General features: G+C 48.3%; 1 protein-coding gene across 1 annotated transcript; it reads left to right on the top strand.

Moving 5' to 3' along the window:
• The first annotated feature begins 17071 nt into the window (after positions 1–17071).
• On the top strand, positions 17072–19013 carry LOC112903625 (probable indole-3-pyruvate monooxygenase YUCCA11). The gene is made up of 4 exons (XM_025972867.1): positions 17072–17686; positions 18268–18501; positions 18605–18727; positions 18840–19013. The coding sequence occupies exons 1-4, from the start codon at positions 17072–17074 to the stop codon at positions 19011–19013; spliced, it is 1146 nt and encodes a 381-aa protein (XP_025828652.1).
• The last annotated feature ends 2987 nt before the right edge of the window (positions 19014–22000 follow it).

Genomic DNA, 22000 nt, shown 5'->3' with positions numbered 1-22000 from the left:
TCCCAAATCACCTCTCAAAACAAATTTTATTCCTAATTTAATGGCTAGGTAAGATCTCTGGGTTAAAAATTTGAAAACCTCTTTATTTTGGAATAAAACCTTGGAAATAATGGTTAAACAATTATCTTCCCAAGATAGATCCTCAAAAGCCTCTTAAATTGGGTTCTTCTTCGAGTCTTCCGAGTAGTTTTACGGCGTCCAACTCCCAAGCTTATGAGCCAGGTGAGTCGTAGGAGCCACGCCGAGTAGTTATTGGCGCCCAGCCCCTGAGCCTGGGAGCCAGCGTAACCGTTAGAGATGCGCCAAGTAGTAATCTGCCCAGCCCCTGAGCCTGGGAGCCAGCAGAACCGTTAGAGATGCGCTAGGTGACCTCGCTGGTTGTCTCTAAAGCATGATCTTTATGTTAATGCGTGTTGAATTGTTCAGAGTACTTTCAGTACCGATAATCGTAGGACTGAGTCATAACACGAGATGCTTGGGTTAATTTACTCCGAGAGCAATGTCTCTGAAAGTAATCAATAACTTAGCATTCGGTAGATAGCTCCTTGATAGGGCTCTTCAAGCAAATCAGGTTTTACCCGTTCCACACGGTCCTCTAGTTTTCTTGGAGTTGCAGGCTCGATGACCTCTTCGAATTTTTCGTAGTTACCATGCTTTTGGTTCTGGTGAACCGTATAGGCTAGTACTCGAAGTAGTCCGAAGTATGGGCTTGGAGACCCCTTCAGTAGTTTGATTCTTGAAGTTACAATCTATGGTAAGACTAGTACATGGAGCTATTTCTGGAGTTCTTCAGACGAATCGGGTAGTCGCAACTACTCGCGATTCTCTGGTAATTATGGGCTTGGTGACCCCCTCAATATTACAAGTGTCTACTCTATACTGTCTGAAGTGAGCTAGTATTCGGAGCTTTTACTGGAATCTTGTACTCTGGAATCTTGTACTGGTCTCGTGGGCTGTTGAAGCGTCCGAGTAGCCAGTAACATTTGAGTGAACCTTCCTGGAGTAGACATCACATAATTCATCATGGATTTGTGATTGTGATCGAGTAGTTTCTTGCTCTTGATGTCATCGAGGGTGAGTTCCTACCAGGTAGCCTTGGATGTCACAGCCTCTTGATCTGGTCCAGGGGGACACCCAAGCGATGGTCACGCGACCTGGCTGTCTGGCGGGTGGGTTCCCTCCAGCCAGCCCCGATTAATGTGGCCTCTCTGTCTAGTCCGAGAGGACCCGGAGCGATGGCCACACTACCTGGCTATCTGGCAGGTGGGTTCCCTCTAGCCAGCCCTGATTAACATGGTCACTCTGTCTAGTTCGAGAGGACCCTGAGTGATGGCCACGCTACTTAGCTGTCTAGAGTTGAGCTGGGGTAGTCGGGGTCGGCGCAAGCGCGTCGGCGTTGCAACACGAGCTGAGGTTGAGACGAGTAGTCGAGGTCGCCACTACAATGCGTTGTCACTGCGACGGAAGCTGGGGTCGAGCCGAGTAGTCGAGGCTGTCGCTACAGCACGTCCATGCTACGGCATGAGCTGAAGTTGAGCTGAGTAGTCGAGGCCGTCGCTACAACGCGTCGATGTTGCAGCGCGAGCTGAAGTCCAGCCGAGTAGTTGAGGTCGGCAGTAGCACATTGACGTTGCGGCGCAAGCCGAAGTTGAGCCGTGTAGTCGAGGTTGGCAGCAGCGTGTCGATGTTGCGGCGCAAGCTGAAGTCGAGCCGAGTTTGTCGATGTGATCATAGCTTGACCCTTGCATGCATGTATATAGGTCTTTATTTGTCCTCTTGTCACCTTTTTAATTTGGTCCTCCAACCGATCCTTGAAGTAAGTGCTGAGCTCTCCATGCAGATCGATCACGCGTGCAGGCCCTTCATCAACATGCCGCCATCTTCCTTGATCGGAGCATGTAGTAGCCGGCCGCAGGTAGTAGCCGTCAACAGGTATAAGCCGGCCAATCATAGTAGATCTAATCCATAGCCACCGCTTGATCTGAGGGGATCCACGTCGTGCGGATCGGAAAGAGAGAGAAAAAAATTTGTGACTCGCCGCATAAAAAAACTAGATTAATCTAGTAATAATATTTGGGACGACTCACCCGGTTAATGATTACTACCATCAAGTTCGCCTGTGGATCTTCAATGGACACCTCTACCTAGCGCGCCAGCTGTCGGTGTTTTACTGGCAAGCCTACCTAGGTATACGCTAAGGTATTAGACTTGTAGGCAAGATGTCGCCGAGATTAGGAACTTGAAGGTTCAAGCAACACAATATTTAGATAGGGTCAGACCGCGATGTGCATAATACCCTATGTCCTGTATGATGGTTTGTGTTGTCTTGGATTGGTTATTGGTGTGAAGATTGTTTGGAGGAGGACCTTGCCCGCCCTTATATAGTCTGGGGAGACAGGGTTACATGGAATCCTAGCCTGATAATAGCTTAGGAGTTCTACTCGAGCACTACTCGGGTAGTTTCCTTCTGTTCTGACTAGTTCTACTCGCATATGAGTAGTTACAATAGATAAAAGGTATGGGACATGCCCCATCCCTTAATCCAGAATATTCTATACTATGTGCACAATCCCGTAGCCCTGGGTTTGACAATGCCGACACTCCAAATCGTAAGATCGCGTTTCTTGGCCCTTAAGCTATTTGTGAGTCCAGGCATCTCAGGCCAATATGATGGAAGGACGATGTCGGTGTTTTACCGGCTGCCCACCGAGGGATATACCCAAGGTGGTAAGTTTTGGTGAGGAGATGTCGAGATTAGGAACTCGAAGGTGCAAGGAACACAAAGCTTAGACAGGTTCGGGCCGCTAGGTGCGTAATACCCTACGTCCTGTACGGTGGTTTGTATTGCCTTAGGTGTAGAATGATCTAGAGATCTTGTTTTGAGAGGGTCCCTGCCCTCCCTTATATATCCGAGAGGCCAGGGTTACAAAGATACTAACCAACTCCAGCTAAGGAATCATACCAGAACATGTCTCGGGTAGATTCCTTCTGTATCGGTTAGCTCTATCTCCTACTTAAACGGGATAAATAAGAGATAAACGAGATAAATAAGAGATAAGACGGACTTAATCTCTTAAACCTCTTTAAACTACGTTATGTGCATAGTCCTGTGGCCACGGGTCTGAAAAGCCCCCGAGCTCTTCGTAGCTGAGTACTGCAGGCTTATCGAGTACTTTCGAAGTAGTCTTCGGCTTCTTCTAAAGCTCCGTCCTGAAGTCCTTCTTCGAGTACTTACTTGGCTGCATCGAAGCCATGAGGTGCTCATGCCCCGAATTTTATTTTTGACATGGTGTGCGAATGAAAAATCGCACTCCATATGGAGTAGCCCACGACCCTTGAATCCAAATCTCTCAGAATTGGAAATAAGGAACCAAAAGCCATGGCATGCAAATTAAAAACATTGATATGGTAAAGTACCAACATGATGATACAAATGATGGAAGTTAGATCATGAATTCGAAAAACCCCTTTTTTGCGGGATAATCAACCCTGAAAAAAATGATTAATGAATATTTTATCTAAACAATCCACCAAATGACCTCTCATCTTCCAAATATTCCCTGAAACGACTCTTGACCTTCGCAACAGTAGAACTTTACCCCAACCGCTGGTTATTTAACCCCGCGGTAACTGCCAAGTAAAGACTGTGCTTCCAATCTGCAAATTGCCAAGAGCCTCAAAAAATCCCCAAATTGAGCCGTGCGCCCGCCGCCATCCTCCCGGTGAAATCCTCCCGCCCTGATCTCCCCGCCCCTCTCCCCGCAGCCCCCGAGCAACTCGTGGCGAGCGGGTCCGGAGATGGCGCCCAAGAGATCAGAAATCGAAGGGAAAAAGAACGAGGCGCAGCCATCGACCGGGGAGTGGACATACAGTAAGTGTTCCCTCAATGATCTCAATAGGCTAGTTTTCGAGGGGTTGCTGCAAGAAAAGAATCTTGTCAACTGGCGCCCCTCTTTCCGTAAACCTTTCCCTATGGAAAATGTTGATGAAATCATCACATTTCACCATTTTGCCGAACGGGGATTGGCCCTCCCCTCTTGTTCTTTCTTCTGTGGCCTTCTTCATTATTACGGGCTTGAGCTCGATCACCTCAACCCGAACTCCATCTGCCACATTTCGATTTTTATCCATTTCTGCGAAGCTTTCCTTGGAATCGAACCCCACTGGGATCTTTTCTGCTTCCTCTTCCGCGTCAAACCGCAACCCACCTCGAAACATCTTTCCGTTGCAGGGGGCGTCGGCATCCAACTGCATCAGCAGGCCGGCGACAAGTATCTGATATACAAATTCCCCTCCAACCTTCCCGGGTGGAAAAATCACTGGTTCTATATCGAAAACCATGCTCCCCAACTCCCAACAAAATCAAACAATCCTCCTGTAGTGAGACCGGAGTGGAATCTTGAACTTTCTAGGGGAGACATGGATCAAGTCGAGGAACTGTTAGACATCATAGAGGCGCATAAGATGACGGGAGTGACCGGCGCATCCGTGATGTTCTCATTTTTCAAACGCCGCATCCAACCAATTCAACAACGCCACAAACTTGGATACGAGTACACAGGCGCTGAAGATTCATCTCGCATGTGCGTAGAGGAATTATCAGATGACGCCGCGCTCCTCCGAGTCAAGCGGGTGTTACTGGACGTGGACGCTGTACCTTACGTACCTGAGTTGTTTTTCGCACGAAATCCGCCTAAACCGGTAAGTATTCGACTACTTATTTGTTGAAGACGAACTCTATTCTGCCGCTGCTAACTGAAAACCTTCTGCAGGGACACACAGAACTATACCGCAGCTACCCGCCGCAACCCGACATCCCCCGGCCGGACCACCTCCTCCCCAGCGCCGCTGTCGAAGCAAAGAGGGCTCGCATAGCCCAGGCTCTGCATAGCTGCGACTCCACGGAGGACAAGAACCCCCTGGTGGAGAAAGAAGCCGAAGGAGAGGCAAGAAGGGACAACTCCTCCGGGCTAGCCGTGGAGTTGACCGAAGCTCTACCTTTGGTACCGCAGGGTCGTCGGTTGGTGCGGAAGCGGAAAGCTGAAGCAATCGAATCTTCCAAGTATTGATTTGCTGCTTTGGTGAATTGCTGAACATCAATATTGTTATACGCTGACAGTGCCCTTGTTGTAGTCCTTCCACCTCTTCACCCAGGACCGATCCCGAAGAGGTGGGAGCAGCCCCATCAGCCGCCGCAGCCGTCACCATCGCCGTGGCGGGGACCACGCCACCGGCTGGTGAAACCCCGTCGCCAGCAACGGAAACGCCGCGATAGGACTTACGGGTGAAAAGGGCCGTTGAAAAGAAGTCTACACTGTAAGTTTGCATCTGGTTTCATAATAAACATGATGCTTTTTTTGACTTGCACAATGACAGACTCGACTTCATCAGGGCTGCAAGCGCCGTGAACCTCCAGCTGAAACCGGCCTCGACTACCCCAGCCCCCGGGTCATCGACCCGAGAAGAGTCTACAAGCGCGGGGCCAGTCACGGCAGCTCCAACCCCCGAGCCGTCAGTCCCCGAAGGGTCGACGCCCGCGGAGCCAGCCCCCAAGGCGGACGTGACGCTGCCCGACTTGCCGCCTCCCGAGCTCCAACAAGTCGAAATCGGAGCTGGTGGCGGGAAACAAGTCGAGGCCCCTGATGCCGCTCCTACAGATGGCACAGGTAAGCATCTGACCGCCCATGGCTAACTGCCGAGACCCAGGCGTAATATTCTGAAAAACATTTGCACTTGCAGGTGCCCAGCAGACACCACCTGAAGAAGCCGCCGGGACATCAAAGGGTCTCAGAGAAATGCTGAAAGCCAGGCCCGGATACAAGAACATCATCAACACCGACCTGGTGGATGACCCGAGGCTGACATCCGAGAACATAAGGGGCTTCAGGAAAGCTTACAAGGAACTGTATGACTTTACCATGGTAAGTCCCGAGTACTCATCTACTTGTATGCATTGTCGAATAGTTTTGACTCGATCTCCTCTTTTATGCAGGATGCGATCACTGACTCCCAGAAGAAATCAGAAAAACTGCGGGAAGTTGTGAGTGATCACCAAGAACTCGCTGCTCTAGAAAAGCGCGTCGACGACGAGAAGACGAAGAACTTGTATCTCGAGAAAGCCAACTCCGAACTCCAACAGCAACTTGAGGAATAGAAGAAGGCGCTCGAGGCACAAAAGAACATGCACCAGGAGCAGCTCAAAGAGCAAAAGAAAGCGCACCAAGGTAAGCCATTGCTCCCCTCGAGTACTTGCACTTATCAATTCATCCTGGATTCTGAAAAACTTTTCACCACATAACTTAGGAGAATCTTAATGTGTAAAGAAGAGCTACTTACTCATGTGAAGAACCTGCTCTATCGCCGTATAGATGACGTCGAGAGGCTGCAGAAGGTGATCAGCGATACTGAACAACAGTTCACCGACTGCCTTCAACAAGTCAAGACGCTGGGCGAAAAAGACGAGCAGCGACAGAAAGAGCTGGAAGACCTCAGGAGGGCCGCCCAGGAGCTGGTGGACATGGTGGGTCCACTAGAAGAAGGCGAAGCAAGCCAGCAGCCCTTACTGGAGAGGCTTCGCGAAGCCCCGAAGAAGGTGCTCAAATTCCTATCAGAAGCTCCGGTCGCATGCGTCAGCAACACCCTCGCGTTTGTGAAGTCATTCTTGCCAGACGCGCAGCTAGATATATTTGCTCAGGGAATGGCAGCGGACTGCACCGAGGAACAATTCGACGATTACCTCCGGGAAGCCCAACCTGTAGCAGAACAAATAGTACAAAGTGTACTGCAGGATTAGGGTGTAATAAACAAGTACTCATTCCCCTGTTTATATACTATATTTGATGTCTCTACTTGTGTGTGTGCCTTGGCTGAATTGGAATCCAGGCTTAAAGGCTAAGTAGTAGATACTACCCCGGGTGTAGCGACCCTGAAGGTAGCCATAGCTCCAAGTAGGAACTCGTCTAACATGTTAGCCACAACCCGATTGAGCGGGTCCAACCTGTTAGGAAAGAACACAAGCACCGTCGCGAGATTGCTGTGCTTAAGGTAGAAAAACAAAACTACCCCGAGTGCATCGACTCTAGATGTAGTCGAGGTCGCTCCTCATATGAGCGCGCTCCACGAATTAGGTAGGAACCGGATAAGCGGATCAAACTCGTTGGGAGCAAACGCGGGCATCGCCGCGGGTCTGCCGTGTGTAAGGCAAAAAATGAAACTACCCTGAGTGCAACGACTCAGGATGTAGTTGAGGTAGCTCTTCATGCGAGCCCATCCAACAAACTGGGTATAAACCAGTCGAACGGATTGATTTTGTTGGGATAAATGCAGTAGTGAGCGACCATTCAAGGCCGTGGCGGAAGTCGATTTGTAGAAGGTAAGAACAGAGCCGAGGCTTTCGTCAAAACATGAAGTCGATAAGATATGAACGTGGCCGTAGCCTCCGTAAAATTCATGACAAGAAGTCGATTTATATAAGTACTGCACATGACCGTAGCCTCCGTGTGTTCATAAAAGAATTTACAACCCAAATCTTGTGGCACATAGCCTCCAAATTGATTCGAGAGAAAAAAGATCACCTAGGCGCCTAGAGATTTAGCTATCCCCGAACATCTTCTCATGGGTAGAACTTGCGCAGGTTCTGAATGTTCCAAGTGTTCAGGACATCTTGGCCTTCAGGGTATTCTAATCGAAATGACCCTGGTCTTGTAACCTGCTTGATGACGAACGGGCCTTCCCATCTTGAGTTGAGCTTGTGCAGGCCGGTCTCGTCTTGGATGCGATGTAGGACCAAGTCGCCTATGCTGAACGATCGCTCCTTCATGTTGTGATCGTGATACCGCCGAATCCCCTGCAGGTATCGAGCAGATTGAACAAGAGCGGTGTAGCGAGCCTCCTCAATAGAATCGAGCTCTAATTGCCTCGCCTTGTCTGCCTCGCCTTCGTTGTACATTTCAACCCTTGGGGATTTCCACATGATGTCGGCCGGCAAGATAGCTTCAAATCTGTACACGAGAAAAAACGGAGTTTGCCCTGTGACTTTGGACGACTGAGTCCAAAGCCCCCAGATGACATGTGGCAGCTCGTGTATCCATTTGCCTCCCTTCTTGCTGTTTTCATCGTAGAGTTTCTTCTTAAGGCCATCAATTATCATGCCGTTCGCCCTTTCGACTTGTCCATTGGCCCTTGGGTGTGCAACAGAGACATATTTAACCTTGATGCATGCATTTTCACAGAACTCCCAGAACTGGTTGGCCATGAAATTTGATCCCAAGTCTGTGATGATGGTATTCAGGAAGCCGAAGCGATGCAAGATATCAGAGATGAAATCAACAACCCGATCTGGTGTAAGCTTGGCTATCGGCTTTTACTCGATCCACTTGGTAAACTTGTCGATAGCCACCAACACATGGGTAAAACCATCTGGCGCCGTTGTGAAGGGCCCAATCATATCAAGGCTCCAACAAGCGAGGGCCAGGATGGTAGTATGGTGATGAGGCTGTGGGCTGGAACATGAGACTGCTTGCCGAAGAATTGAAAGTTTTGGCACTTGCGCACGAGATCCTCCGCATCGGATACTGCAGTGAGCCACCAAAAACCGACCCTGTATGCTTTCCCCACCAGCGTTCTTGAAGCTGCGTGGTTGCCGCAGACACCCTCGTGGATCTCCCATAGTATGTCTTAGCCATCTTCCTTTGTGACGCACTTCATGAGAACACTTGAATGGGCACCACGCTGGTAGAGCTTGTTGTCGACTAAGACAAAACCCTTACTTCTGCGTATGATGCGTGCCGCCTCTACGCTCCTAGCGTCAATTCCCGCCGGTAGCCTTTGATCTCGGATGAAGTTGATAAAAGCCTCTCTCTAGTCCTCCCCCAGCGCCATAACCTCTCGATCGGGTTGTTGGGGACCCGCATCGATGGTTACCTGTGGAGGAGACTTGATGGATGGCTGCTTGAGTTCCTGGACAAAGACTCCCGATGGAACCTGAGCACGAGTTGACCCCAGCTTGGACAAAATATCTGCGCCAACATTGTGCTCTCGTAGCACGTGATGAACCTCCAAGCCAGAAAACTTATTTTCCAACTTGCACACTTCCTGCACATAGGCGTCCATCTTCTCCTTGTTGCAGTCCCACTCTTTGTTGACTTGCTGAACAATAAGAAGAGAATCGCCATAGACAAGTAGTCGTTTGATCCCTAGTGATATCGCCAAACGAAGCCCGTGAAGCAATGCTTCATACTCGGCTTCATTGTTGGATGCCTCCCACAGGATCTGAAGGACATACTTCAATTGTTCACCTCGTGGAGAAATAAGCAGAACTCCGGCACTGCCGCCATCGAGCTTGAGGGACCCATCAAAGTACATGGTCCAGTGCTCTGCCTTGTCGACTGGAGTTGGGACTTGATTCTCCCTCCATTTAGCCATGAAATCGACTAGAGCTTAAGACTTGATTGCAGTGCGTAGCATGAAGTCGATTGACAAAGCCCCCAGTTCCACTGCCCACTTTGATATACGTCCCGTGGCATCGTGATTATGAAGAATATCCGCCAGCGGGAAATCTGTAATCACAGTGATCTTGTACTCATCGAAATAATGGCGCAGCTTTCTTGATGCGATTAGAATTGCATATAAAAGCTTTTGAATGGCGGGGTATCATACCTTGGAGTTGGAGAGTACCTCGCTGACGAAGTAGACAGGCCTTTGCACTCCAAATGCATGGCCTTCCTCACCTCGCTCGACTACAATAGCACTGCTGACAATATGAGTTATTGCCACGATGTAAAGTAGTAGATCTTCCCCTGGTAATGGTGCTGTAAGGATCGGAGAAGACTGAAGGTGATGTTTCAGATCTTGCAGAGCCCGCTCGGCCTCCTCCGTCCATTGGAACTTATCTTGGCATTTTAGGAGCTTGAAGAAGGGTAGTCCTCTCTCCCCAAGTCGGGAGATGAACCTGTTCAGTGCTGCCATACAACCTGTTAGCTTCTGCACATTCTTGATTGTGGCCAGAGCCCCCATATCAGTAATGGCCGAAATCTTTACAGGATTGGCTTCGATGCCCCGATTGCTGACGATGAACCCAAGCAATTTCCCTGAAGGTACTCCAAAAACGCACTTGGTTGGGTTGAGCTTCCACCGAAATCTGCGCAGACTGCTGAACATTTCTTCCAAATCTGCGATCAAGTCATCGGAATCCCTGGTCTTGATGACCACGTCATCCACATAGGCCTCAACATTCCGATGCAGCTGATCCGCAAAGCACATCTGGATTGCACGCTGATATGTTGCTCCTGCGTTTTTCAACCCGAAGGACATGGTTTTGTAGGCATATGTCCCGTACGGGGTGATGAACGCTGTCTTGATTTGGTCCTCCTTCTTAAGCGCAATCTGATGATATCCTGAATAACAATCAAGGAAATAAAGAAGGACACAACCAGCCGTCGAGTCGACAACTTGGTCAATGCGCGGGAGCCCAAAGTGATCTTTGGGACAGTGCTTGTTGAGATCAGTGTAGTCAACACACATTCTCCATTCATTATTCTTTTTTCTTACAAGAATGGGATTAGCTACCCACTCTGGATGGATTACTTCTTTAATGAATCCAGCCGCGAGAAGTTTAGCTATTTCCCACTTAATCGTCTCACGCTTGTCGTGGGCAAACCTTCGCAGGCGTTGCTTTTTCGGCACAGCCTTTGGGTGTACATTCAGACTATGCTCGATCAGCTCCCTGGGCACCCCTGGCATATCCGCTGGTTTCCATGCGAATATGTCTCGGTTAGCCCGTAGGAAACTGACGAGTGCGAGTTCCTATTTCTCACCTAATCCCGCACCAATAACGGCGGTCTTAGATGGATCACCCTCCTTGGAGCTGGATCGTCTTGAGCTTCCATTGACTGGATGCTCGACTTGCTGGCCTTTCTCGATGGAATCTCCAGCCCGGACTGAGAGAGCTGCTGCGCGGCCGCGAGTACTTCTCCCGAAGCATCTGGCACACGAGTAGTCAAAGCGTACTGGATCGCCTCCTGATTGCAGTCATACGACTTCTTCAAGTCGCCCCGGAAAGTGAGTACTCCACTGAGTCCTGGCATCTTGAGAAGCAGATAAACGTAATGTGACACTGCCATAAACTTGGGCGAGTGCCGGACGACCCAATATTGCATGGTAAGAAGATTCGAAGTTAGCCACTTCGAATTTGATGAATTTAGTACGGTAGTTCTCCCTCATGCCAAAGGTGACTGGGAGAACTACCGTACCAAGTGGGTGTGCCGCGTTACCCGGGACGATGCCGTAGAAGGGGGACTTGCTCGGAACTAGCATGTCCTTGAAGTCCAGGCCCATCTTCCTCAGAGTACTGGCGAAGATGAGGTTAAGACCACTCCCACCATCGATGAGCACCTTGGTGAGCCTGACCTCTGCCACCACAGGATCCAGAACCAGGGGGAACTTGCCGGGCTCTGAAAAGCTCATCCACTGGTCATCGTGGGAGAACGAGATGGGGATCTCCGACCAACGAAGTGGTCGTGGTACCGCCGGCTCGACGGACATGCTCTCCCAGAGAAGCAGCTTCTGGTCCCGCCTGGAGCTAAAATCCCCATCTCCCCCGAAGATGACGTTGACGGTCTTCGAAGCGTCCTAGAACTTCGGGTTGCGCCCTTGGTCCTCTTGGTCATCATCCTCGGGTTCTTTATCCGCAGGCTTCTTGTTCTTCCTGCCACCACCGAAGTTGCTGAACGTCCTCTAGAGGTGGTAGCAATCGATGGTCGCGTGATTGGCACCTGGATGCCACGGGCACTTCTTCTGTAGGAGCTTTTCGAACTCCTCCTGCGTCGTCGACTTCTTGCCCCGCGGGGGACGATCCACAGCCACGATGAGATTATCTGGCTTGCGCTTTCGGGGTGGACCCGAATAGTCCCGCTGGCCTTTGTCGTTGCGGTTGTCGTTTGGGCACCTCAGATTGCTATCTTGGCACCGTGGGAACCGCTCCCGCATCTTCTCCTCCTGCTCGGACCAATCGTGCATCATATCACGAAGGCCCGCAACAGTCTTCGGCCTGTTCCGCCCAAAATCCCTATAGATGCCTGGGTCGGTGATGCCGTTCTAGAAACAGTCGATGATGTCGTCCTCCGAGATGTTCGTGATGGTGGCACGGATGTTGAATAAGCGATGTGTGTAGGACCGCAGGAGCTCATTATGTTCCTGTTTACACTGAGCAAGATCGTGATGAGTACCTGTGCGAGCAATCGCTCCCTGGAAGTTGTCGATGAAGACCCTCTTGAGCCGTTCCCAGGAGTCGATGGAGTTGTTGCTTAGGCTCTCCAGCCACGTGAGCGGCGCAGGGTCCAAAGCCATCGGGAAGTAGACGGCCTTGGTGATGTTCGAGCCCCCTGCGACCTCAATGGCCGTGGAGTAGCAACGTAGCCACTGCTGAGGAGCCTGCTTGCCATCGTACTTCGTGATGCCGATCGGCTTGAAGCCCTCAGGTTACTTGTAGCTGCTGAAACGTGCAGAGAAAGCTGGGAATCAGTCGCTACAGTCAGTACCTTCGGTTTCGATTTCTTCGCGGACCTTGCGCCTGGAGGAGATCACGGACCGCGTGTCGCGGCCTTCATTGATGTGCTGGCGCAGGTCTTCTGGAGGAGGCCGATGGTTGACCAGTCGCGGGTTAGCCCCTGGAGGTGGCTGCCTCCTCCCGCCAGGGGCCTGGCTCCCGCGAGCGTTGTCATTGTTGAGGCTGGGCTGAGGTCGAGGACGTCCGCCAGCCGTTCGGCTGTGACCTTGGCTGCGGCTCTCGCCCACGCGCTCATCCCTGATGGTGGATGCCGGGTTATGCTGATCCAGCTGGATCCAGGCCCTCTGCGTGTAAAGAAGTGCTTGACGCACATTCGGGTCATTACTGCGCTCGAGGATGGCCGTAACCCTGGCGATGTTGGCCACCGGAGTCCTGAAGCCTCGTCCGCTTACGGCGGCAAACTCAAGGTCAAGCTCGCGATGCATAGATCGCCTGCGCTCGTTGACCCTTCACCGTCGGATCGTGCGGGCCCTGTTCCTGGCCCTCCGCGCCTCACGATCGGCGTCGTTCTCGTTGCCGGCATTGGCTGTGACCTCGTCTTCGGAGATCGCTTCAAATTCGACGATGGGAAGATCCCCATCATCCTGCCATTAGCACCTGGCGGGAGGCGAGCTCATCGGAGCTCGTGTCGACTAGTTCTGTCGACTCCTCCGCCACGGTAGCCAGCGGCCTACCCTCCTGGAAAGGCAGAGGCTCGAGATGGGCCACAAGTCGAGCCTCAGCCTCGAGTAGATCGGAGAGCTTCATCCCCCTCCAATGTACGAAGCGCCCCTCGGGTGTGGAGGTGATCATCAGATCACTGGCGCCAAAACCACCCAAGGCCCCCCAACATGCGGCGGCTTCGGGCCCTCCAAGTTGGAGCAGGGAATCCAGGTCCTCCTCTAATGCAGAGAAAGACTCGGAGAAGTTGGCCCCCTGAAGATCAGTGGCCAAGTTGCGTGAACCGAGTTGAGATCGGTGGCCAAGTTGCGTCAACCGAGTTGAGATCGGTTACACGAATCCTTAGATTGGAACGAATCCAACCCAAGGGAAGTTGCCACAACGCTGGATGAAGTCGAGCCTGGAGCAGACTCCATCTCGATCTTTGTTGCGGAAGCATGGGTCGACAAGTCGTCGAGCCCGTCGACGAACTTGTCGAGGTCGCTGCGGGGATCCGTAGCGGAAGTCTTTGGCTTCATGTCGACGAGGAATCGACGGAAGTTGCCTGCACTGTCTGCGATGCAGATCCACGAGCCAAAAACAAATGTCGTGCCCTGAGAGGGAACTGACCTGGAGAATTGGAAAGTTGCCATCGAGCTCGCCGGTGGATCTTCGACACGCTCCCCTACCTGGCGGGCCAGCTGTCGGTGTTTTACCGGCTGCCCACCGAGGCATATACCCAAGGTGGTAAGTTTGGTGAGGAGATGCCGAGATCAGGAACTCGAAGGTGTAAGGAACACAAAGCTTAGACAGGTTCGGGCCGCTAGGTGCGTAATACCCTATGTCCTGTATGGTGGTTTGTATTACCTTAGGTGTAGAATGATCTAGAGATCTTGTTTTGAGAGGGGTCCCTGTCCTCCCTTATATATCCGAGAGGCTAGGGTTACAAAGATACTAACCAACTCCAGCTAAGGAATCGTACCAGAACATATCTTGGGTAGATTCCTTCTGTATCGGTTAGCTCTATTTCCTACTTAAACAGGATAAATAAGAGATAAACCAGATAAATAAGAGATTAGACGGACTTAATCTCTTAAACCTCTTTAAACTACGTTATGTGCACAGTCCCGTGGCCCTGGGTCTGACAGACGACCATGATACACTAAGCATGTGTAAAACGCGCAAAGAAAAATAAGCAAAACGAATATACGAACACAAAGAGATTATGAAGAGGTTTGGATTCTACATATCGCTTCAGATGCAACAATGGCAAGACAAGAATGTCATATGGGCACCATACTACTTGAAGTAAGTGTAGTTTCAATCGTTTGTTATAATATGCACTTGCTTCAAATAAATGCCTAAGAAATCATATATAATATTTTTGCAGAAATTACTGGATTGCTTTTATGCTACAGCCAAAGCGTGGAAGAATGCTCGTATTGGACTCAGCTGATTTTGAGACGAGTAGATACCAAAAATTCGTAACCATCCTCAACATGTTAGCAAAATTCGTATCTTCTAAATATACATAATGCTAAACCTTCCAAAAAAGTACATATATAAACTAACTTCTCATTTCTTTATTTTTAAAATAGGACTTACAGGTACTACATTTCCAAAGGAAGAATTCATCCTCAGAGAGAACAAATGAAATGACTATAAGCATATACTTTCCGTGCCACAAGCAACCTACTATAAGCATATACTTTCCGTGCCACAAGCAACCTATAGGTTCAGTGTACTATGGGTACTACATGTGCGAGCATACGAGGATGCTCGGGATATACACAACTGATCTCGAACATGTAAGAGGCCACTCTTTGTTAGGGATAGATGCATATGTACATATTATTTTTGCATGTATCTAACACTTAGCAATTTTTCTGTGGATTTTTGAATTGTAGATTAAGCCGAGAAGACACATGGAGCAACTTCATGAGCAACAACTTCTCAACGTAGTAGCCGATTTATGCCGTTTAATTTTGCATGAAGTGATCCATGTAATAGGGTATTTTGTTCATCCTAAACATGATTTGGCAACTCAAAGAAAATATGAAGGTCTTTGTCGGTGGGACGCTCAGCACCTCTATACCGGCTCAAGTAGCGCTAATCGGGGAATAGGACAAAAATATGTATTCTATGCGTACTTTGATGATGTACTCTAATAATGCATTATAATGATATATTTCTATATGATTTAAATTTGTATGCGTAATTATTTATATTTATGAAATATATTCCATATCGGTCACTATGATATTTGATCGCGCACTAGCTTGATAGATCAAAATTGGCGGGAAACAAAATTTTAAAAAATAGTAGAAAACAGATTCGACAAATTTAAATTCAAATCAGTGAATTTTTGGGCGGGAAACCCATTTCCAGGGGCGGGGCACGCCCTCACCCGCCCTTGGAAATCCATTTGCAGGGGCCGGTGAGCCCATAACCCACCCCTACAAAACAGTATTTGTAGCTGCGAGAAGTAGCGACGGGTATCGCACCCGTCTCTACGAATGCTATTTTATCCGCCTTTAAAAACATTTTCTGCATTAATGAAAATATGTTTATTTTTTAAAACTAGACCATCCCTGCACAGCCATATGGCAGGACTAGCGGTTTCAATTTCTTCCAATGCCCTAGAGCCAAGTACCAAACGAGCGAGACACACTATTCGAGGTTGACAAAGACCCCAGGCCACTTGTCTGTAGACCAGGGCGATAAAAAACGGTATTAAAAAGAAATGTGATGGTACACATTTGAGTGGTAAAAAAACAAATATGACAGTTGAGGCCACACCCTCATCTTGCACCATCAAGATCTGGTCGTCATGGCGGTAGTTCTTTCTAGACAAAGGTAAAAATTTATCTGCCTTTTGCATGAGTTTAGCACCAAATCAAGTTTGTTACAGACTATTTGCAACATCTATCTTGCACAAATCTTCATGCCACAAAATTTGAATGTAAAACAGCATATTCTGAAAATAGGATACAAAATTACATGCGAGTGATTTTGCTTCTATGTCTTTCGTTCATGTAAGTCGGTAGTGCTAGTGAGGTGGCTCATGTGCTGGCTCGACTGGGTGAGCTATCGGCTTATTGGGTCTTCCGGTTGTATCCCTGGTTGCATCCAGGAAATTGTGTACTCTGAACTGTTGAATGGATGAATAGAGCCAATCTTGACAAAAAAGAAAATAGGATACAAAAGGAAATTTTCTATGTAAAACCAAATCTCTTCACCAAGGGGCCCGTTCAAACGCTTTTGTGGCAACAATTTTGCCACACAGGATAAACGCATCCGCACCTGGGAATATTCCAGATAAATTCGAAATTTCGCCATGTGAAACAGCTACCCTCTCAGTCTCTCTCTGTTCTTTTTTTGCCCAAACAGCAACGACATGTCCAAGCAGCAATTAACCATTTCCATTCCAGGATAAATTTGAAATTTCACAATGTGAAACAGCTCCTTTTCAAGCAGCAATTAACAGTTTCCTTCCGAACCACCATCCCAAAATGCTTTAGCTATTTAGGTAGTATGTACTGATCCGTTCCCTCCCGTTGCGCACGCGTTTGTTGAACACGCCCTTCGCGGAAAAAAACCCCCCTCCAAACTCTCGGGTCTCGGCGGCCGGATAATGATGAATCTTTCCTAAAACCTGGGGCAGTTAATAAGCAGGATCAAACGAATCTGTCCGGATTACCATGAAGCTGGCTGCCACTGTGAATCCAGCACAACAGCGACGCCGTTTTATACTGCGATCGAGCACGCCGGCCGCCGCATTCTAACGCCCTGCCGATCGAGCAGCTACCGTACTCCACCTCGCTCTCCCCAACAGATTCGATCTTGCACGTCCAGCGTCCGCCGGGAATGGAGGAGGAGGTGGTTGCGCTGATCGTCGGCGCCGGTCCGGCGGGGATGGCCGCGGCGGCGTGCCTCGGCCGGCGCTCCGTGCCCTACGTCGTCGTCGAGCGCGAGGGCTGCAGCGCGTCGCTGTGGCGCCGCCGCGCCTACGACCGCCTCAAGCTCCACCTCGCCAAGGAGTTCTGCGCGCTGCCGCACGCGCCGTTCCCGGACGGCGCCCCGACCTACGTCCCCAAGCGGGAGTTCGTCGCGTACCTCGACGCCTACGCCCAGCGCTTCGGCATCGAGCCCAGGTACAGCACGTCGGTCGAGTCGGCGGCGTACGACGAGGGCGCCGGCCGGTGGGTCGTCGCCGCGCGCGACACGGCGGCCGGCACGGTGGTCCGGTACGCGGCGAGGTTCCTGGTCGTGGCCACCGGCGAGAACGCCGTGGGGAGCGTCCCGGAGATCCCCGGGATGGAGAGCTTCCCCGGGGAGGCTGTCCACTCCTCGGCCTACAAGTCTGGAGGAAGGTATGCTGGCCAGAGGGTGCTCGTGGTGGGCTGTGGCAACTCCGGCATGGAGATCGCCTATGATCTTGCAACCCATGGCGCCGACACCTCCATTGTCGTTCGCAGTCCGGTATGCATTTTTTTATTTGAATAATAATGTGTAAATTCATCTTATACTACGTATTATTATATTTATCTCATCAGTCAAAGTAGTTTTATTCTGGTCATGAATAATGTGGTTTTGTAGTAATCAATTACATATTTGTTTGTTTATTAGGATCTGTGTAGTTGCATAAAAGCATGCTAAATCTAATAGCGTGTTGAGGAAATGAGAATTTGAGGATGAATTCCTATCCATTCATTCATTTATAAACAGGAGGAGGAGAATGTAACATGAATCCTTATATGCATGGACATATATGATTATTCAAAAACTTGAGAAGAAATGAAAGGCTAGAAGGATTTATAGTCTTCTGCTCCCCCGTTCCAAAATGTATATCGTTTTGGAACTTTTAGATTCGTTGTATTTGCTATGTATCTAGATATAATACATGTCTAGATGCATAGCAAAATCTATAAATTTAGAAAAATTAAAACGACCTACATTTTGGAACAGAGAGAGTATCATGCGTTGTTAAATTACATACTTGGATGGAAAAATTCAATCTTTTTAAAATATTTCCTGATCCATTGATTTGTCATTTTGCGTAGGTACACATAATGACGAAGGGATTGATCCGTTTAGGAATGACCTTGGTCCAACATGTACCTGTTACCATAGTGGATTGTCTTATAGTGAACATAGCCAGTTTCATATTTGGGGATCTATCCAGGCATGGCATTGTGAGGCCTAAACCTGGCCCTCTCGTCCTCAAATCTAAAACTGGTAGATCATCTGTAATTGATGTCGGGACAGTGGGGTTAATCAAGAAAGGCATTATCAAGGTAAGAATATATACTATTCCCTCAAAGTTGATCAAGGTTAGCATACTTACAAATTTGCATAAGGTAAGTGGTGCAAACAATATACTATATATGTCTCTTGTAGGTGTTTGGCGGGATAACGAAGATCATTGGAAACAAAGTTGAATTCGAAGATGGGAAGGAGGGTTCATTTGATGCTATTGTGTTTGCAACAGGCTACAAAAGCACCGTGAATTTGTGGCTCAAGGTACAAAAAGGGCCTGTTTCAATTTTCTCTCCTGCCTTTCATGTATCTTAATGCAGCTGCCGTGTCATCTTTTGTCCATACAAGTCGACTCCTTTTTTTTTATATGGCACAGGATGACAAGCGCATGCTGAACGACGATGGGCTTCCTGAGAAAGGTTATCCCAATCATTGGAAAGGCGAAAACGGCCTCTACTGCGCGGGTTTTTCGAGGAGAGGACTGGCTGGTATTTCTATGGATGCAAAGAACATCGCCAATGACATCGCTGGAAACTTTTTGTCTGGTTAAGTCAGCTTAAGAGTGCCTTTGGCATGGCTCCTCTACCTCCGGTTCTGCTACGGTAGCATCGGCTCCCAAGAGCCCGTGAAGCTTAAAGAAACTGGTTTTACCGGCTCCCAGTTCATGCATTTTGGGGGTCCACCGCCTCCTGCTGAAGTTCCTTCCGGCTCGTACTGTAGTGTTGTTTCCAGATGAAGCAAGAGCCAGACTTTAATCCTATATGTTAGCCCTACCTATGTAGTCTTTCATGTACTATGTTAGCCCTACCTGTTTGGAGCTGCTTTTGGGGCAGCTTCTGATTGAACAAAGGCCAGCGAGTGTCCAAACACAACTTCTGGACAGCTTCCCGTAAATGAACTATGGGGCGGCGTCTCGAGTAACCAGCTTCTCCGGATTTTTTTTTTCTGTGGCCGACGCTTCCCTCCACAGCCCTCCGCTCGGCGCTGCCTCAAGCTCCTCTGCCTGCCCCAGCAACTCGTTCACCCGAGCTCGACGCCACCCCGAGGTCCTCAGCTGCGCTGCGCGCGCCGGTAGCAGCCTCTGCCCAACCTCAGCGCCACTCCGACCTCCTCCGTCCGACCCCGCACCGCCCCGAGAGCTCCTTCCACCCGCACCGGCGGTTCCCTCTGCCAGACCCCCGGGATGTCGTTCGAGCTCTTCCACCCGGACCGGCAGCTCCCTCCACCCCGATCTGTCTTCTGCTCGAGACCGGCGCTGCCAGCTTCTCCACTTGCGCCCGCAGCTCTCTTCACCTGAGCTCGGCGCCGCCCTCTTTCCCGAGATCCCGCCGCCAGCAGCTGCGCTCTACTCCGAGACCCCACCGCTGGCAGCCTCTGCTCTGAGATCCGTCTTAGCTGAACACTATGACAAGCGGGACTCAGACATCAGCGACCATGAAAAAGCCAAAAAAAAGCTATGCTGTCAAACATTTAAACTTATAGAGAAGTCAGTTTTCTGTGAGCTGCCCACAAAAGTGGCTTTTTGGAGAAGCTCTGGAAGCGAAAAAGCTAAGGGCCTATTTGTTTGAGCTTCTGGGCAGCTTTTCAGCGTGAAAAAAATTAGAAGCTCAAACAAACAGCGAACTTCTCGTGCAGTTTTTAGAAACCCCAAAAGCTTAGAAAAACTGAGTTTATATAGAAAATTTAAAAGCTCCGCTTTTCAGCTTTCACGCGAGAAGTTTGCTATTTGTTTGTTCCAGCTTTTCAAGCTGAAAAGCTGCCCAGAAGCTCAAACAATAGGCCCTTAGGTTTTTCACTTAGAGAGCTTCTCCAAAAAGCAACTTTTGTGGACAGCTGACAGAAAACTGACTTCTCTATAAGTTTAAAGCCGTTCCAAACTCCAAATTGGACCTATATAGTTAACCATACTAGTGTAAGGCAATAGCTATACTCTATGTGCAGTAGTGCATTGCTATGACCCTGTTTACCTTCGGTTGTTCCTTGATGATGCAATATATTTTGGAAAATGTGGCCTTCTATATTTGTAACTAGTGTTCAAGCAATATATTTTTGGATTTTTAGGAAAACGTTACAGCAGTGTCCTTCTGCTTATGTGGTCATGAACGACAAGCTAGTGATGAATTGTTGTTCATATCTCTATCATCTGACTACTATCTTTTAATTTAATCTACTACTGCAAATGATGGTATATTAGTGTGTGCTCAAGTCCTTCGGTGATAGCTTGTTGATTAGAAAATCCATTCAGTGCCATAGAATGAATTTTCTGTAATATTGTAGTGATCATATCGAATACGAATTACATGATCAAACTAGTCATAACGAAACTGAGACAACATATCTCTATGAAACCGAGGTACGAATAAACAATTTCAAACAATGCCACCAACATTTTCCATGTACCTAGTGAAATAATATTTCATCTTCACATTTGCCGCTTCACTTGAAAGAATAGTATAAAGCAACCTGGATTTTCGCCAATCAAATTAAAGGCGCTTCTTGATTCACAAGTAATTTCTCTTTCTGGCTAAGGTCTGCATGGCGTGTGTCTGTTCTGGCTAGAAGGCTATAGTGGTAACTTTTAACTGGTGAGTGCGGGTCATCAAGATGTTGTTTCTTCCCATTGAGAAGCTAACATTTTCTCCCTCAAAAATGATGCAATGCAGTAGCCATGCCCAAAGGGATGCTGCTAAGAGGGTGAATGATAAGCTGGTCGTCGTGTTGCCAGCGTTTATAATTCAGAAAAGATCAGATAGTGAGTTTCTAAAATGCCCATAACTGCTTTCAAATATTTTGCATAAATGTATTTCGCCAATAATTATTTGGCAAGAGCAGTAATTAGGTGTCAAAACTTGCAAGTTCTTTGTTCCCCGATCTTTTAGTAGTCCATAAAATCAAACAAGTTGTTGGTATCAATATTATCCTAAAGCTAAATGGTAAACAGTCGGTTACTCTTTGTTTAGTGTCCAAACCGTTTAAACGGTGTTTAAATGGTCTAAACGTTTTTGTACTATATAACTAAAATATACATATTCAAGCCTTCAAAACAAGTATTCTACGTATTTATGCGTATAAAAAATCAAGTATATCAATTTATGCAATTAACAAATCTAAGTGCACATATTTATCTCCGGAGAAAATTAAATATACATATTTATGCATGTATACGAATTCAAGTGGTTCCCCGTGTTCACCTGAACGGTGTACTAAATGGTTGTTTAAGCTTCCCAACAAGAAAATAACATACGCATATAATTAGAACAAGACAGTATTGTATATTTTCTTTTGTCAAATCAATGCAAATGGAAAATCCCCGTTGTGACAATTTTGGATAAGGATGGTTAATTTGTAAGGAAAATGGTCTTATTAGGTTATTATTGTGATTTTGGTGATTAAGTGATAATATAGTCTTCGGGACTAACAAAGTTTATCAAGTGAATGCTCTTAGATCCTGTCACACCCTAAAATATTCAATTTTAGGATGTGACTATCTTTTACAATGTGTTCATCTATCAATAGGATTTTTCCAGGAATTTTAAA

This window comes from Panicum hallii, chromosome 8 (assembly GCF_002211085.1).
Source record: "Panicum hallii strain FIL2 chromosome 8, PHallii_v3.1, whole genome shotgun sequence".
In the NCBI taxonomy this organism is placed as follows: domain Eukaryota; kingdom Viridiplantae; phylum Streptophyta; class Magnoliopsida; order Poales; family Poaceae; genus Panicum; species Panicum hallii.
Note: the sequence above shows the minus strand (reverse complement) of the source record. Positions and strands in the feature narration are given on the sequence as shown.